This window comes from Amphiura filiformis, chromosome 11, assembly GCF_039555335.1.
Source record: "Amphiura filiformis chromosome 11, Afil_fr2py, whole genome shotgun sequence".
NCBI lineage: Eukaryota > Metazoa > Echinodermata > Ophiuroidea > Amphilepidida > Amphiuridae > Amphiura > Amphiura filiformis.
Window position 1 is genome coordinate 65072252 of NC_092638.1, and position 19439 is coordinate 65091690.

At 36.3% G+C, this 19439-nt stretch overlaps 2 protein-coding genes across 3 annotated transcripts in view; both read left to right on the top strand.

The window, feature by feature from the left end:
- Positions 1 to 13881, top strand: LOC140165155 (collagen alpha-1(XII) chain-like). 2 transcript variants are annotated; one of them, XM_072188596.1, is made up of 7 exons: positions 1 to 135; positions 2692 to 2837; positions 7040 to 7184; positions 8249 to 8363; positions 10734 to 10912; positions 11330 to 11449; positions 12457 to 13881. In XM_072188596.1, exons 1-7 carry the CDS (start codon positions 78 to 80, stop codon positions 12567 to 12569), a joined length of 876 nt encoding a protein of 291 aa, XP_072044697.1. In that variant the 5' UTR covers positions 1 to 77; the 3' UTR covers positions 12570 to 13881. The 2 variants fall into 2 exon arrangements, with proteins under 2 accessions (XP_072044697.1, XP_072044698.1); XM_072188597.1 differs by having other exon boundaries at positions 2698 to 2837.
- LOC140163864 (uncharacterized) overlaps positions 13528 to 19439 on the top strand; it is a 20535-nt gene continuing 14623 nt past the window's right edge. The window contains exons 1-4 of the mRNA XM_072187178.1: positions 13528 to 13552; positions 17925 to 18170; positions 18387 to 18518; positions 19233 to 19388. Of these exons, the coding sequence (XP_072043279.1) occupies positions 13528 to 13552; positions 17925 to 18170; positions 18387 to 18518; positions 19233 to 19388 (559 nt within the window). The remainder of the gene's footprint in view (positions 13553 to 17924; positions 18171 to 18386; positions 18519 to 19232; positions 19389 to 19439) is intronic.

Sequence of the window (19439 nt, forward strand, 5' to 3'; positions counted from 1 at the left end):
TAGACCGAGCTTTTTTGAGCTATTGTTGGTTATGATATTCTTTATTTGAAAGCAGAAACTGCTTAATCTGTTTAACAATGGATATCAAAGTATACATTTTAATATTTGTGATTTCTTCTGCGATTGCGCAACAAGGTGAGTCAAGATATTTATATATTTAAATAAAACGAATTATTAATTTGAAAATCTGCACCTATTGCGTCGTTTGGCGTTTGTGGTACCATGTCACCAGAATCTCGTTTATAATTTAAAATTACGCCAGATTTTGGTATCAAAATCCTGATATTTGTCTCATTAACTCAACTTTAACAACCTAACAACCAAGATATGTTCGTTTAGATGGTGTGAAGAAAAATTGAATTGTGGTAGTCACACCGGAAAGTGCTTATTGTACTATGGGGCGCGCATTGTACACAATTTGCTTCTATTGCTTCTTATAATGTATATCAAAACCGTTGGAGCAATACAAGATCTAGAGACATTGTTTTTATGGTAGGCCTCAATGTTTTGGATCACATCCCTTTAAATGTAAAAACACAAAATTGTGAAATGCTCCTTTAATAATATTTGGGTGATGCTAATCTCCGTTCCAGAAAAATACAGCACTAATTTCAACTTTGCAAAAAAAAAAAAAAAAAAAAAAACCCAGCTCAATCTCAATAATAATTATTCATTTATTACTGGCAGGGAATAAAAGTAAAATTTTACCATTTGGCCAAAAGGGTAAAAACGGTTATTTTTCACATGCATTGACAATCAAGTCTAAAGATTTATACGAAGTCTGATTCCAATGTATGCATTCCAATTTTTGAATAAGACATTTCATTCTTAAAACCGAACAGTAAAATAAAGTAACACAAAAAAGTAAAATGTATTTACTCAAGATTTTGAATGTTTAGACTTGTTTCAATTCTTTGAATTTTGTGAATCGATTGTCAGAAAACATGCCAAAATGCGTTGGCTATTTTTTTAAATGGTAAAATAGTAAACGTTCTCTTCAGTAAGTACTAATTGAATGATTAGGATTATTAAGCTATGTTCCATTTGCCAGAACTTGATAATATTTGTTTACTAGTAATTACGGTGGCCTAGCGGAACGGGCACTGACTCATAATCGGAAGGTTGCGGGTTCGAGCCCCGGCGACGCCATCGTGTTGTGCCCTTGAGTAAGGCACTTCATCTCGATTACTCCTCTCCACTCAGGTGTTTAAATGGGTACCGGCATTCTTAAATGCTGGGAAGGTAACAGACTCGCTGTAGAGGAGCTGTAGCGATCCCTCTATAGCAAATTACATGGAGGGTTCTGGTCCAATCGCCAATGAGTGAGAGATGGGCACTCCGATCACTGTTTATATAGGATCGTCTCCTTTACCTTTACTTTTTTAGTAATTCCAAAGAATTCGTGCTGTATTCTTTTTGAATAGATCATAGCACACAATCAAATATACTTCGTATCTTAACTGCATCATAAAAAAGGATACATTCCAACGAATAATAGTGAAAATTACAGACTTGACATTATTTTAGTATGGAATATTTTTTCTCAAAATTCCACGACTGGTCTGGACGGAATGTGAATAAACTACACGGGATAAATATTAATGTGGGTGTGTCGGGAGATAGAGTAAAATAACAGTTTGATAGAAAATGTGCTTTCCAGGAGTTTGCAATATGGTGCTCATAATGCAGTACATTCGCCTAAAATGGCGAATTGAAAAGAGGCTGACTTTTGAGCTTTGAGGGACACAATGTCGGACTTTATGCAACATTGTTATATTGTTATCAAATTTATTGGGGTTTGAGGTGATATTTCAAAAAACTTCGTCGCTATTTGGCATTCGTCAGAGCTGAAATGCACTTGCAAAGTACCAATTGTAGCAAATGGGAAGATGGGAAAAAATATGGCTCTTTAAAGTGGTACATACTCAGAAAGTTTGAATGTCTCCACTTAAGTCAAATGTTATCAACTTATGGTATAAAAACAACTGTGCGGATAACTGGTTGTCCATCCAATTAACTCACGATGCTAATTTGTGCAAAGTAAGTTTATAACATTTGGCCCCAGAGGGCCATTCAAATTTACCACTTTTAAGAGCCGGTTTTTTTTTCAAAAGCTCCACCCACATTCAAAAGTGCATTTCAGTTCTGATCAACACTTCTTGGTATTTAGGTCAGTACATATCACCTGAAACTTCAATAAATTTGATAATATCAGAACAGTTTTCAGAATTTCAGACATTTTACCTCACACAAGATTCAAATTCAGTCTCCTTAAATCCGCCAAATTAGACTAATTCACTACATTATGAGCACCATAATGTAAAGTCATGGAAAGCACATTTTCTATCAAAAATTATTTAACATCATCTCCCGACACACTCCAATAACCGTGTGGTTTATGCAGACTCCTTTCAGGTTAGACTTAGCACTTCGTGAATAAATATTCCAAACTAAATGTCAAGTATGTATTAGCTTAATTCCAAACAAAAGAATTAGTGCTGTATTCTTCTGGAATAGATCTAAAAAATGATACAATCCAACGAAATATATTGAATATATAAGGTCTCTCTTTAGTTCTAATGAATGATACATACACGAGAAGAGACACCTCAACAAGTAAAGAAAAATTCTTCATTCAGAGCAAATAAAAACTATATAATAATAGATCATCAATTGTTATACACTTCGCAGCTACAGAACCATTACCACCAGAGAATGTGTTATTCCAACTGATAAGTCATAACAGTTTCGTGTTATCCTGGACTGCTCCACCGGGGAACGTTGACAAGTACGTAATAGAATACTTCCCAGACGGAAAGGAAAAGGATGAGGTTCAGGTATGGTAGAAGTACAGTTTGTTCAATTTATTGCAAGTAATCTCTGAAATTTACGTGGCTTTTAGCATGCAAATATCCATACTATTAACCCTAACACTGGACCCTGCTTTTTGGGATCGGAAGTCAAAGAAGATCCGAAAAAGTCAAGGAGAAGAAGAATTTTTGACTTAGCACCCCCGGGATTCGAACCTTTGACCCCCCGCATGCCAAGCACACGATCACGGACCGGTAGCTACACGGGTTATTGCTGCCCGGCCAGCAATTCCGTGCGCATATAACACTTAGGGGGATTACGTCATCGCAGACCCTGGAATTCATGCATGCGCAGAATTTTTCATCGTAAGATTTTGTAAGATTTTTGGGTGTTAGGGTTAAGCTGGAGTGAAAGCTGAATTTGCCCAACACCCTGGCTGCATGAGATACTTCTTTACGAACTATCTACATTTCAAAGATATGTTAATGAACCAAGATAAAATAATCGAGTTTACGCATGACAATTAACCGAACACGTCACATGTCAATGACCTGTGACCAAAGATCTTTTAGCAAAGCTAGATGAGAATTAGTGTACATGTTCACGTAACCTCCTTCAACTCATTTGCATAGAATTGCATACCAGGATCGTATTCTGATGCGCTGAACTTATAATTAGCATACTTTTGGAGTCGTTACAACTTGGCTTATAACTCCAACACGATAAGTCGGAGCTGGGTCAAACTATACCTTTTCTGAATTCTTATGATCAGAGAAACATTTTGGTATTGACAACGCCCCCATAATCCTAGCAAAGAAACACACGTTAATGGCAATCCCACCTGATAAAAACAACTTGATAGTTTGCAGCCGGACTAAAAGTTTTTAAAGTTACACGAAGAAACGTATAAAAAACGTATAAAAGACGTATAACGTTGTTCTCTAAAACAGAGTTTTCTCAGTAATCAAATATCGCAGCGAGTGAAATGTTGGTGCATTGGATGTAGCTTAACATTTTTGTGTGTGTTATATACAAAATTTTAGAATAAGTTTGAAAATCCTTCGTTTAAAGCATTTTTACGCACCATGTTCACAAGATCAAAAACACGTTCCATGACGTTTTTTTTCAAATGTGCGTCCCGTATAAATCCACGCCGAGTGATTGTTTTCTTCTTTTCGTATTGTACTACAAATCGATCAAAGAAATAATGTTGCCATGGGGAAGAACCAAATACAGTACCGATTAAATTTTAAAAGCCCGTTTTGGGGAAAATTTTGGAGAATTTGCTTGAGAAAAAGCTGGTTTGTGAAATTATCGATATCTTGATTACGGGACGTTAATTTAGACATCTGAATACCTACATTATTTCTCAACATTCTGCCAATTGCTATTCCATTTGATTTTCACTCCAAATTGAAGCTAGTTTTGCAAAAAACGAGGTTTTTCTCCATCGGGTTCGTCCAAAAGTTCACCGCCGACATGCGTGTTTATTCTAAGAGCCATTATGCGGACGCAATTGTAATCACGTCATTGCGTCAAATTATAATTATATATCCCCTTCGAGGACAAACAATTGCGTAAGCTGATGTGTGGCCGAGCGGATAGAGCGTTGGACTTTGAATCTATTATGATTAACTTTTGTGGGTTCGAGTCCCCGTGTGGCTGAAATTTCGGTTTTTTCCTTTTTTCTCATTTTTACTTCTGTTCTTCCCTCTTTTCTTTCTTTCTTTTTTATTCACTATTTCTTTATTCTTTCTTGCTCCTTTCTTTTTTAGTTTTTGTATATTTGATTGATTCGCTGACTACAGTGATTATTTGTTTTTCACTTTATATAATTCAGAACTTGATTTGTAGCCCGGAGGGGGTTCTCCCTGGTTGAAGGTATACGGGGATGTGCCACGGTTTTGGGGTACCTTTTCAGCAATTTTGGTATATCGATGGGTGGGTTTTCAGTGGAGACCAATGCACCCAATTGGGCGCATTTGAGCAAAAGTGCCCCTAAAAGCGCCCAATTAGGGCAAATTTTGGTGCTTTTTGGTGTTTTATGTGAAAAATTGGTATAAACAACATTTATTTTAATTTTAGACTTTTTATAGTCTATATTTTCTTCATTTCAGCTTAATTTAGCAGTTGTCATGGTTGTGTGCAAATTCCTATTACTATTAGATACGTTGTAATAAAACATGATTTTAAACATTTGTATATTACTTTTCTCTGAGGGCTTGCAGCAAAATTGATATTTTATTTTCCTTGGTATGGGTTTGTGGTTAGTAGTCCGGTAATGATGATGATATGATGATGATGACGACGACGACGATGATGATGAGAATGATGACGATGACGATGATGATGATGATGATGATGATAATGATGATGATAATGATGATGATGAACAAATCAAATCAAATCAAATCAAATCAAAGATGATAATGATGACGATGACGATGATGATGATGATGATGATGATAATGATGATGATGATGATTAATACACAAACGAAAAGAGGAACAAACATGCCTAGCATGTAATTCTATTTTTAACATGGAAAAATTTGACCTCTTATCTAGTCGCAAACTGAGATTATGCATATGTTATCTCTTCAATAAACATTGTAAAAGTCGATTTGGCCTTAAAAAAATATGTCACATGTTGTTCGGATTATAAAGACACAGTTTGTTGACCCTATAATGTTTGTGCACTCATAAATTGAGTGTATTTGGTATAAATGCACGATCTTCTATAACAACAGGTTAACTTTCTTGTTGAATGGAGGCATCGAGGTCACTGAACTGTGTATTTGGAGATGATGTATTTTTGGGTCATAGCACACGTGTTAAGCAAAAACATATACATGAGAAGTAAACAGGTTACATCTTCTCTGCTGTGACTGATAAATAGAAACGTGCTCTTTGTTTAAACATTGCAAGTAACATGAGAGGCAAACATTAATGTTTCATATTGCTTGCACCCCCCCAAAGCAATGTTGGAGCCAATACTAGACCAATTGTCCGTTCCTGTCTCAGTATCAAAACAACATTGACTGATGGGTGGGGGGGTGAGAATTTCATACTAAATTAAATCCCTCATCACTGTCATCATCGTCACCATCACGACTCTAATAATCATCTGACATCAGTTGTATTATCCATCATCATCATCATCATCATCATCATCATCATCATCATCATCATCATCGTCATCATTATCATCATCATCGTTGTCGTCGTCGTCGTCATCATCATCATATTATCATCATTACCTGACTACTAGCCACAAACCCATACCAAGGAAAATAAAATAAAATATCAATTTTGCTGCAAGCCCTCAGAGAAAAGTAATATACAAATGTTTAAAATCATGTTTTATTACAACGTATCTAATAGTAATAGGAATTTGCACACAACCATGACAACTTCCCGGGGACAACTTACTGCTAAATTAAGCTGAAATGAAGAAAATATAGACTATAAAAAAGTCTACAATGAAAATAAATGTTGTTTATACTGATGGGTGGCAAAAACAGCAAAAGGTAGGTATAGAGAAAGTCAGCATCCGAAAGTCTGCGTGGCACATCCCCGTAAATTTTTTTTCGAAGACCCCCCCCCCCCCCCCGGGATTTGTAGGCCTGCTAAGTCTGTCTTGTTGAATATTCCCAAATTCAATTTACAAATAATTGCTTTGTGATGTTGTTGTTGATGTTATTTATTTATTTCATCAATGATATCAAGGCTCTATAGCCTAAATTTAATATCAACACATTTTCTATACGGTGGCGTATCTTCATGGGGCGGGCCAGAGCCCCCAATCAATTTTACAATTTATAAAATCCTCATGAAAATTGCCGAAAACGGCTTGTGCCCCCCCCCATGCTTCACGAGTTCCGGGCACGAGCTGAGCCAGCCAAGTTTCATGTCTTGACCGTGGATCGATATTCTATTATTAAAGTAGGCTTACCTCCCGGTACGCTTGTTCATTTTCTGCATGGCTGTTTCTGTTATGAACTTACGCCCCTCTGAAATCAAGCGCATGAAAAACCTTTCGGCTAACCTTAATACGAGGCAGTACGGCGGTCTTCACTTGAAATGACGGCGCAACATTTCGGATCGCATCATATTGCATTCAATCATGACTTTTGTCAATTATTCTAATAATATACGTATATTGATTTCAAAAGGAAATTCAGGTGATTGACACATTTCCTGATATATAAATTTATTTTTTATTACAGGTTGAAATCGACAAAACAGAAACTTTTCGCGTTGTAACAAATAATGACATTAACAAAGATATACTTGCAGTCAACTTTTTCTCTGTGCTGAGAGATTCAGCAGGCCCTCCTGCGAAACTGACCGTGATGGGTGAACAAGATCCGCGTAAGTAATATGATAATCTTTTGTTAAAATAACAGAACTACAGGGTGTATCAAATAAAGGTATTTGGTCAAAATGGTATTATTGGATTATTATTATCTTATCTTCCAAGAACTGTAAAATCTCTGTTGTATGACCATTAATAAGAAGTCAGTGGCTATTTTCGTGAGCCGAGTAAAAATGCAGCTGCGCAAAGTCAATTAGAATCAAAGCAACACGATAATCACATGTTTCACCACTTTCTTGACAATATTTGACAGTCCTGGTCTTCCACAAAGTCACCAGGGTATGGCCACCATTCCTCTGTCTGCAGATAACATTGACTTTAATTGACTTTGCCCGGCTGCATTTTTACACGGCTTACACAAATAGCCAGTGAGTCCTTATTTTATAGTGGACAAGATGTCGATTCAGCTAATAACAGTGTCATTGGGACCAAACACTTAATACATTTTAATCTAATGGTATTTTTCAAACTGTTTACTTTATTTTGATACACCCTGTATAGTCTATACAATACTTTTGAATACATTTGGAGTTCCGGATATGACACAAAAACTAAAATATTATCAGTTGACTACAACCAGTTCACATAGGATTGTGACATGACTACGCTTAAAGTGGATGCCCCACTAGGACAGTTATTCTGGGGTGAAGCAATCCTGCCTGATTAAATTAAACATTGGCAAGGTTATCTTTGAATTTGACAGGTGCTAATTGATACAATAACATTAAAACATCAATTAGCACCTGTCAATTTAAGAGATACATTGTTACCGCGTCACTGATTACATTGATAACCAGGCAGGTTTGGTTCACCCCAGAAGAATTGCTATGGCGGGGCTTCCTCTTTAAGCAAACAGGAATGGGTCGAAGGAAATTGTTGAGCATCACAAACAAATACAAAATCAAAGAAATTCTCGATGAAGCTGGTGATCCGAATAGATTATACCTTTGTTGTTGTGCTTTCGGTCATTTTTTTTACATCGTTTATTCTCGATATGGCGTACAAAAAAGTAATAACATTGAAATGTGTTTTTGAATATTTGTTCGAATACGAATTTTAGGTCTGCCGCCAAAAATTGTAAGTGCAACCAAGCAATGGATTAACCCATCAACCATACAACTGCAATGGACATTGCCGCCAGTATTGCCCAGAGGATTCGATGGATTACACTTGCTGTAAATATCATAGACGAATATAGATTATTTAAAGACCTATTCAGTGATCCCAATGAAGATGTAACAAAAATTTGTTTATAAATTGCCTAAAAGTCATTAAAATTGTCATTGGGTATTTTTGCTACGAAACATTTGGAAAAAAAGAGGTAAGAATATAGAAATTACAGATTTATGTAAAATATCTCATTTTGTCTTCAATACATGGTTTTCAGCTTACCCATCAGCAGGCTATGTTAGCACATCTACACCAGGCACAAAAAGAAACTCGTCAGTTATATTCATCCTTGCTGTTCAATAACTTGATCATTTTGGATTATTCTGAATTATACATTTTGTTAATTGGGATTTGACCAAGATATGCGCCTCCAAAGCTTCAAACCCCAAAATCAAAAGTTGCATTTTCAACGATTTTCAAAGGGAACGCATCGTTGTATTGCACACAAGCACCACGGGCCAATAAATAAAGCACACAGTGTAACAGGCACAATTGAATCGTTAAAATTGCAACTTTTCATTTTGGGGTTTGAGAGTTTGGAGGCGCATATCTTTGTCAATACTTGCTCAATGTTCACGAACAGGATGTCAAATGAGAAAGAGAAGTCCAATTAACAAAATGTATATTTCAGAATAATCCAAAATGATCAAGTTATTGAACAGCGAGGATGAATATAACTGACGAATTTCTTTTTGTGCCTGGTGAATGGGCATATTATTTGTTTTTGAAGACACCTTTTTATTTATTGTTTTGAAACCTAGATTGCTAAATTATATGAAACGATCTTATTATAGCCGAATGTGGCATAGACTGAAAATGTAGGGTGTATTAAATAAAGGAAACAGAAAACTGCCACTAGATTATATAATGTATGAGGCATTTAGTTAAATTTGCATATTTGGCCACCCATGTCTTCCACATGGCCAACTGGGCATCGCCACCATTCCTCTGTATGCAAAATTCAGCTCTCCTCAACATGGCATTTTTTATGACGAGTATATCTGGGCATTAACAGCTGAAATCTAGCAGATATCGCTGAAGAATCTTCGGCCAGGCACAAATGACCTGGTGAACGAATGGGTCGCATAGATAGCTGGTCGGGGTAATTTTTACAGGACAGTCAAGTGTAGCCAACAATCGGGCTTATTACCCTGATCGGAACCAACTGTAAAGAGGTATTTTATCATGGGTCATCTGCCCCGCCTTTACCAAATGAGCCACAGGGAGAGCGGATAAGATTTTTATTTATTTATTTATTTATTTATTTATTTATTTATTTATTTATTTATTTATTTATTTATTTATTTATTTATTTATTTATTTATTTATTTATTTATTTATTTATTTATTTATTTAAATAATAAATATTTAAATATATATTTAAATATTTATTTATTCATTTATTTATTTATTGGTCCTGCGGGGAATTGAACCCGGGACATCTCGCACCAAAGGCAAAGCCCTCAACCAGTGTGCCACGCTGCTCCCATTCACATGAGAGGTCTGTTCTGCAAGAGGATATCAACTTGTGCAATTACGAGTCTCGGGAATTCATCAAGGTTTAAAACAACCTTTGATTTCAGATAACTCCACAAGAAAAAAATCAAGAGGTGTCAACTCATGGGATCTAGATGACCATTCCACTTGGTGCTTCAAAGCAATCATACGTTGTGCCAAAAAATCTACAAGGTGTTCTGTCAATTACTGTAAAGAAAGCGGTGAAATGTGTGATTCTGTTAACATGGTATAACATCGGTCACTAAATCTGTTGGGTTCAATAATGTGTAACGCATGACAACTGGTTTCAGAAATATACTGTTGATGTTTCACTCTTTAAATATCAAATAGAATTGGACTATAATCCTAGTACAATAAGATCGCATTAATTATGAATTCTAGTTCGACCAACTGACCCGACTGAAAAGTAGCAAATTTAACAATTTCTTGTTTATCGTATTCTAAGCATTTTATTTTAAAGTAGGCATAATTATTATCAAAGACAGAGATAAAAAGATTTTATCGCGTCTGACGTCATCTGTCAATCAAACTCCAACACGGTTTGTTTACAAGTGTCGTGATGATGACTTGCTGAACACGGCGGTATAACCGGGCGCCATGTCAACAATGCCTAGAAAAGCTGTTTTTTGCCTTGTAAAAGCACGTAATTTTTCGCCATTTGCTGCTACTCCTTTTCTCCGATCAGCACCAGATAGATCGGTCTTCCTTTTACGAGCTATTAACCAATCAAGGATCGTAATTGACAGTGACATCAGACGCGATAAATTCTTTTTATCTCTGTCTTTAATTATATTATAACTCTTTTACAGAATGTTCTACCCAGTATGGCTAACAATAGAAATCGCTTTTGTTTATAGGTATGCGCCACAACAGGGTCAAGCTCAGGCTAAGAGAGTAGAATTGCCAGCAACTGCGACATCTTACCAAATACCGAATCTCTCTCGTCAAAACCAATATATGATACATCTTTATACGGTAAACAATGGCATACATAGTGACCCTGCTCCGTTGCAAAATTTACCAGACATGGCAGGTGGTAAGATAAAGTATTTTTAAACACTTGTAAAATGTCCAAGTTCATGTTATTTTTCATTAACAATCATACATTTTGATCCGAAAAGAAGGCTCGGGCGAACTAGTAAATATTGGGAGAGTGTATGGAGCTCGAGCAAACTGGTATGTTAAAGATTTATTGGAAGAGATACAAAATCAGAATTTATATGAAAACCGGAACCTTGCCGGCAATTAACCTTTTCGGTAAATCCCATAAACCTTTGAGAATACACCTGAATACACGCCGATCTGTGCCGATGCGCACATCGTTTATCGAACGTCGTTACTGCGCATTGCAAGTCGCCGTGACGTCAAATGACGAGTTCGCAGGTGTACTCGCTTATGGGATTTACCGAAATATGTCAATTAAACATGACTGCGTGTGTTTATTTCTTTTCAGGACACGTATGCGACTTGAATCCGTGCAAAAATGACGGTCAGTGTGATGGAGATGCCAACAGTCCGCATTTGTATATCTGTGAATGTAAAGCTGGATTTTATGGCACACTCTGCGAAAACAGTAAGTGGCAATGAGTTGTGGCGTACCAACCAGTAGCTGAGGGATTAATCCCGGGACGAAATTGAAAGTCATCTTAGTAGCTCCCCAGCAAACACAAAACGTTTTTAAAAGCAGGTTACATTTTGGGGTTTGGTTTTAATAAACACGTTTTAATAGCACAAAATGTCTGGTTTTATAAAAGGCAGGGAAGCGTTTGTATGAAAACACACTACAACAACATTGATTTCTAAAATGTTGTCAAAATGTTCTTGTAAAATATTTTTTGCAAACATTTTTTGCCTACGGTTAAATAACATTATGTTAGAATGTTTTGTAATAATGATTCTGAATGTTATATACCCTTTAAATAACCCGACATTTAAACGGTTTCTCGCAACCTTTTCTAACCTTTTGCGAATGATGTTGAAAACGTTTTGTGTTTGCTGTAACTGTAGGCTCCGCCTCTAGTTTTTGTAATTTTTCACAAATGGTATTTACAGTTGTACAGGTAGGGGCCTATTTGGTACTTGCAGCAATGGGCTAATCTAGTTGAAATCCATGCACCCTCTGCTATATTTGGTCAACTTAGCAACAAAAAACGGGTCGTGTTGAGAGGAAGGTGTTTTTTAGCTCTGAAAGTTAGAGGCGGAATTTGGAGAGAACTGGGGGTCACAGTACGTAAGATTTTGTAACAGACCTATGTATTGCTCTATTGCCCAGAGATGGAATCGCTGAGTCGAATCTGTCGGACAGACAACATAGAAAACAGAATTTGAAAAAACACTGAGCTGAGTGCGTTCTCTTCAGCAAATGTTAGAATACCGTATTGTTTTTAAAATCAAATTTAATACGCATAATGATAAAGGCTATGTGGACAATAAGTCAACGTTTCAGGCATAAATACCTACGACTAGCTTTTAACATAATGTCAAATAATGTTATGATAGTATTGTAAAATTATGATAAAAATGTGGGTTTTATTTAAGAATTTATTTTTCCTTGTTTCGTTTTTTTGTTTTGTTTTACAGAATTAAGAGAATCTGGCAATTCTGGTGAATCTGGCGAATCTGGGGGCTCAGCTCTCATTTCAACGACAGTTTTGTCTGCTGTGATGTACTCCCTCTACAAGATTTTAGTTTAAGAAATTTTAAGAGTCATAAACGCATCACCAGTTGGCGTTTTTCTTTTACAAATATATTTTACCGTAGGGGTGGGTAGGCACGGAATAAAGTTAGGTATTCACATACAATAGTTTGATGATGAATGATGATGAATAGATGATGAATTCTATAAGAAAGTACCACGGATGTTTTTAAACGAACTGTTACAAGCATCTTGTTTTTGTACTTTTCCATGTTATTTAGTTTACCAAAAATGTCAAGCTTACCAAAATGTCATTTAAAACCTCGTTCAATTCTTACATCCTAGTGACTACTAAGCACTAAGCCTCTTTTAGCACGTACAATGCAGGACCACCTCCTTTAGGAAATGTCACTAAAGACCCTTTTATTTTGCAATACAACCTTTCAAATTTTGTTACTCGTATACGATCAGTACTCGAGACATTAGGCCACTGTCGACCTTTTAGTGTGTTCCCCAATAAAAAAAGTGTGTTTAAAAAAGACATTCCAACTTTTTCTATGAATGTATTGTGTATTATCGGGATCGTAGTAAAACTGTTCTAGCCAGTGGCGCCGAATTGACTAATTCAGCATCGATTCTGCGCCCCCTGAGCGATTTCGTCCCGTCATCGTCCTGGTCGATCGTTTTTGTAATTTCATTGTTCGATTGCAATTGAAATAAAACTCGCCTGTGTATATATAGAGGGAGAGAGTGAGGGGGAGAGAGAGAGGAAGAGGGGTTGGGTGGATATATTGTGTACAGAAAACTAAGTAGTCACCTTTAAGACATTGAAAAACACAAGTTTTTGCAGTATGTAAATATTATTATAATTATAAGCTTACTGTAACATATTTCTCTAGGTAAGAAAATATACTGTCAAAGTACAATGACTTTTAAAGTTTAACCCACTGACCAGGCTTTAATACAGTTAAATAAAGTTAATAATGTAGCAGGATCACTCAAAGTAGGAAATTTCAATGGTATTCTTTAAAAGTAATGATGGTAAGTACATCAAAGCACAGTAGATTTCTGCAAAAATTTAGCCGTTTTTGAAAAAAGCGCCAAATTTGATTTTCGATGCCAATTTTTCTCAGTCCACCATAATAACTTACCTTAAATATCAAATATCCAAATTTACGAAAATTGCATATTTTGTGTTCTAAGGACATTAACTAGTAACGCTTTTCTAAAATTGTCAAATTTTTCAAATTTAGCACTTTCAGTGATCCTGTTGGCCACCATTAAAACATTAGAATTTAAAAGAGTTTGAAATATGTAATAGTGAAATAGCGGCGGGTAATTTGGTATTAAAATATGGACTCACAAAACTATTACCATTGTATGTTGGATTCTTTTTCGTGTGTTATTGTGTGGACACTTGCAGTAAACCATTGGACCCCTTGAAATGAAAATTTTTTGAGCGCCTCTCGCTTTCAAAAACCTGGATCACCGCTTGAGGGCTTTCGACTAATCCGTTAATGCAATGCGTTGTGTCCTTGGGTAAGACATTTTTTCTCACTTGTCATACTTTACCCAGATGTAAAATGGGGAGCCGATACTGTGCGCATTATGATATCCTAGTGGTAGCCCCAGGTGGCAGTGGAATAAATTAAAGCGCGTTGATCTGTTCTATAAAGGCACTATGAGTTCGTTTGTCTGGGTTATGCCTAATCCACTCTCACATCCCTGATTTAGGTCAAAAAATGTTTGCTTGCCCTCCACTGACCGACCCAAAATTGTTTGCCTATATCAGTAAATGTCACTTGATCAAAAACTAAACAATAAACAAAACTAAGAATATCGATTTCTACTGTAACCGCGCGTCATTACCAGTACCAGGTACCATCACAACCAAAACCTGGTTAAATAGGATTCCAGAAACATACAGCACTATTTTGTGGGATTTAAAAATATTACCATGTTTTGACTAACGAAACATATCGATTTGTCCCCTTTCCCAAAAATATTTCCAAATAAGGCAAATTTTAATTATATTGCCAGTTAATAGTTCCAATCGAATGATTAGGAGAAAGCTATGCTTTATTTCGCAAAACAGGGTGGTTATTTTTATTAATTCCCCAAAAATTAGTATTGTGTTTTTCTGGAACATCGACCTTACGTTTGTAAACATGACATTGAAACTGAGTGGAAATCAGAGCCTAGAGGATGTGGAATAGCCTTTCGTCTTCCGGGTTGGGCTGCAATATTAAAGTTATTTATACATATAATATAAACTGTGATTTCTTGACCGGTCTGCATAGTAACCTTTTCACTATGGGCATAGTTCAGAGGTGGCAACCGATTTTAAGGGATGGGTTTATATGTGTGTAAATGGAGGAGAAATGGGAGGATTTTGGCATGTTTGCTGTGATTGTTTGCCTAGCAATATTGATCACAAGTACACAATTGATGGTGCATATCAAGGACCAAACTCTATAGTTTTATATTTGAGCACGATCACTTCTGTAAGGTCATGGGAAATTATGTAAATCGGCTTTTATATTTGATGTTGCATATCGGCTCACGCACTTTATTTTTGTACCCAGTATTTCACAAAGTCCCTGTACTCTGATGACCCTATGACTTTTTGCTGGTATGTTGAGCACTTTAAACAATTAATTATAGTACTTACCTCCTACTTTAGGAACATGCGTATGTCTTAATGTATGTCGACCATGTCAACAACCCAGTGTAGTTTTACATGGTTGGAAAAGTCTATTTCCTTTCGCTATTTTGCCAATCATAATTCATAAATTGTCCAACTTTTTGACAAAAAGAGTTTTACAACTATTCCGCCAGCAAGGAAACACAAATTTATGTGTATCCAGTGCGTCCTTTACGTTTAAATAGTTCAGTTTATTGTCAAGTTGTGCCTCTATACGCCATATTTACGGAATTGATGATACGAGCTGATACGGAATTTTGAACCCAAATTTCTTGAAATATACATTACCTTTTTAACTTCTCGCCACGAAATTGGATTCATAAGAAGGTCAAATACAAGCCTTCCATTATGGCTGGTATCATCATCTCGATTGGTGTCTTGTGTTAGTATTATTCCATATTTTGCTGGTAGAAGTTCAATGAAACCCTCCATAATTCACGACTACTGTCACTTGTGTTATAAACTCGATGTGTTTACTATATTGTCGCTCGGGTCCGCGACTAATCGCAGGGACCAGTCTATCATTAGCTATTCTATACACTTTTCAATAGCCTTATTGTGATGTGTGGGAGTTTTAAAAGCCGAGCCATGAACAAAATATAATGCAAGCACCTGGGGCATCAACTTTAGAGGTGACGGTATGTGCCTGTCAATATATGCCCCTCTTTTGAAGCCGACTATACCCGATGACCAGGCACCTTCAGTTTTCAAAATATTATACCCAATGACCCCTTTTTCATTTTGATTGTACATAATTGACCCTTTTTTTTATAAAAAAAAACCGCCAACGTTTTGTACTGATATGCGCCTACTTCGCGACGCTTGTACAAAATGTAGGCACATATACCCATCAATTCTAAAGTTGAGTGCCCTGGGGCGAGCGCATACTGCGGGCCAATGAACAATGAGATAGTGGCTTTTCTGATATCACTTTGAGGAACTGTTGAAGTATAAATCAGCCAACGAGTAGGTGTGTCCAAATTGCACATCTTGAATTGAGACCAAGACATGCTGTTATTTCAATTGTTATATCGTTCCGGTTGGTTAATTACCTACCATTGCCTACGAGATGCAGTTCTAAGGTGACAGAGGGACAGGTCTGCAATTCGATTCCACAACCATTCATACCTTTCATCTGTTTTATTGTATTATCGTGCGAATTGCTCCGTGGTACCTTACGGGTACCTGAATTTTATTTGAATGAAGATGACTCTGTCATGCTCGACGTCATATTGCATAATTTCTATACAGTATATGCAATAAACCAACCAGAACAGTATAACAATTGAAATAATAGGCAGTTCTAAGATAGGTTAAGAAGAATATAACGTCATTCTGTATTATTATTCAAGGTTGTAACGTGTGTCTATGCTGGCATGTAGGCCTACCTGGCAACAGACACGGCACCGGTACAAACAGATGAAATTTGTAGAAAAGCGTGATTATGACAAAAACATTAAAAATGATACTTTGAGGTATTGTTTTTTTAATTTTTGTATGGCAGATCATACATACACATGTGCTGAGGTCAAAAAGGTAAAAATTTTGTTTTTGACCCCTGACTCACCTGTCATTCCAAACAACCCCTTAATATATTTAGCGAGTAACCTCATCATCAGTAAAACGGCTGGTAAGTCAAACTTTATTTTCTCTACTTAGAGAATAAAAGATTTTGTCTTTTGCCTATCCAATATCGTGTCAATATGTTTATCGTAGTGGATACCAGCGCTTTTATTCTCATTGTTATTCAGTTTAGTATAATTTTTATGAGTAAAACTGCCTTTTGTCCGCAGGTTGTCTAAAGCGGGGACCATGAGTCTCGATTCCCCCAACTGTTAAGATTTTCGCTCGCGTCGCTCGCCGTAATAGCTCATTCCCCAAAACTCCCGTTTGGGTCCATTTCAACCGACTGACTGACAAAAGGGGGAAGGAGGAGGGTACGGGCCACCCCTCCCCACCTAGCGCACGCCACTGGTTCTAAGTATGCGAAATCCGTTTAATTCACACTCATAGATATTATTTTACACAAAATATAATATATAAAGTACATCATTGTTACTGCAATTTAATTTACGCACAATAGCTCTTACAATCATTGACATTATTTATACTTAAAATCCATTTACCGACATAAAAGCAGTATGAAGACTCCGAGTATTAGACGTACAATATTGTATGACGTAACATATTTACGTTATTTAATTTATTGTCATTCTATTTCCAGTAATGTTTAAGTTCTAACGAATGTTTGATGACGAAAAATCGATAATAATGTTATGTATAATATCTGGAAGAAATATATTATCGCTTTTACGTCATCAAACATTCGTTAGAACTTAAACATTACTGGAAATAAAATGGCAATAGATTAAATAACGTAGATATGTTACATACAATATTGTACGTCTAATAAAAAGTCTAATATGCATAACTCCCGGTCATCTATCTCATACAAAAATACAATGTAGGTAATCGTCATATCTTTTTTTGACCGCTTATAATGGATCCAGGGAGAAAAAATACATGTAAAAATGTTTAAATGGAGGGGTTGAGAAATAATGTAATTATTAAAACAAGTGTTCCATTTTCAGTCAAGTCAAGATTCAGGTGACAATTCTACGATACATGCATTCTGAAAGATCATCTAATCTCACGGTAAACATGGTAAAAAGGATATTGAATGTTTCATTCTTTTAAAATATCATACAGCTACGATAAAACAATTGAGATATACCATCGTGTCAAGTATCGGGGAATCAATAACATTACGTGTAACAACCACCAAATCTGCCTTACGATGGATTCATAATGGTCAACGGGTGTTACAAAATTGGAATGGACAAACTACTGTGACGATTAATAATGTTAGGCTTGCCGATGCGGGAGTATACGAATGCTATGAAGATGGAAGAAGAGAAGAAGGAGAACATGCGATCATGATACTTATTGTCAGAGGTACTGCAGATGTAAATACGCATTACACTTCTTGACTTTGATATGTAAAAGTACACTGGTTATTCTTGGAATCTTTACTTCATTATCAACTTACCACATCATACTAAATAATGATGTAAATTTAGATCCACTCAAATCCATTAAACTGATTGACCCCATTCAGTGCACACAGATATACACTGATATTAAACAATAATTTGCATGACTTTTTTGTAGGGTGTCCAACTTCAAAATATGGAACCAACTGTGAAAATACTTGTAAAACCTGTTGGAATGGCGGTGTATGTGAAGAAATGACGGGCATATGTGTCTGCCCACCTGGATTCCAAGGAGAACAATGCCAAACAGGTGCGTAACCTGGTAAGCTACCGTGAACTTACCCCTTAATTGCCGGACTCTCTAGTTTTTCTCCCTCATGATCGGTACAACCCAATGTCTGTGTATAGAAGTGGCAAGACTGAACTTAGACGAGTCTATGAGAGCGGCCTTTAAGCTTGATTAAATCAGCCAGACACAGTTGCTTTTCCAAAGGTGTCTTTTCGGAGGGCGTTTATTCCATGTATGGACAAAATGACTATTTAAATACTTAAAATCATGATAAGGACTTAAACATAATATCAGAATGTTCCAACAAAGTTACAATACACAAGGCTTTCGATACATTATCATCATCAGTTAGTTAATGCTCAGTGTGTACTCTACAACAGCAATGACTTGTCACGGACTTTGTAGTAACACACTACGAAGTCTTTTTTCTTCAAGAGCACTAACTTGTCATTGCTGTTGTATAGAGTACAGACTTTGTAGTAACACACTGAGGATGATAATATATCGAAAGCTTTATGTATTGTAACCTGATATGACCTGATAACTTTGTTGGAATTTTTTAATGTATAGCCTATATAACTGTAGTTCCAGGCCAGCTTTTCGGCTTGTTACTCTTGGTACCTTATCTGTTGTTTTCAAACATAAGCATATATAATTGCAAGTCACGCGTTGTGGAAAATTGCGTGACTTTCCTTCATTCATTTTCTGAAGATTTGTGACCATTGTATTTTACAGCTTGTGGTGATAGCAATCACTGGGGAGCATCATGTACACTTTATTGTTTTGGGATAAATCCACGACCAGATGGTTGTCGATCTCATCTCTTCTGTGGTCCTAATCCTGTAGGGTGTACATGTATAACAGGTATTACAGGCTTGGACTGCATGCAAGGTTGGTAAGCATTGGATTTTTGATTTTTCGAATTTCAATTCTTGCATCAGG

Excerpts from the sequence above, each read along its gene's own strand:
- LOC140165155 (XM_072188596.1), top strand. The coding sequence starts at position 78 with ATGGATATCAAAGTATACATTTTAATATTTGTGATTTCTTCTGCGATT. Across the intron at positions 8,364-10,733 it reads TTCGATGGATTACACTTGCT|GTATGCGCCACAACAGGGTC; the intron begins GTAAATATCATA and ends TTTTGTTTATAG. Across the intron at positions 10,913-11,329 it reads TTTACCAGACATGGCAGGTG|GACACGTATGCGACTTGAAT; the intron begins GTAAGATAAAGT and ends ATTTCTTTTCAG.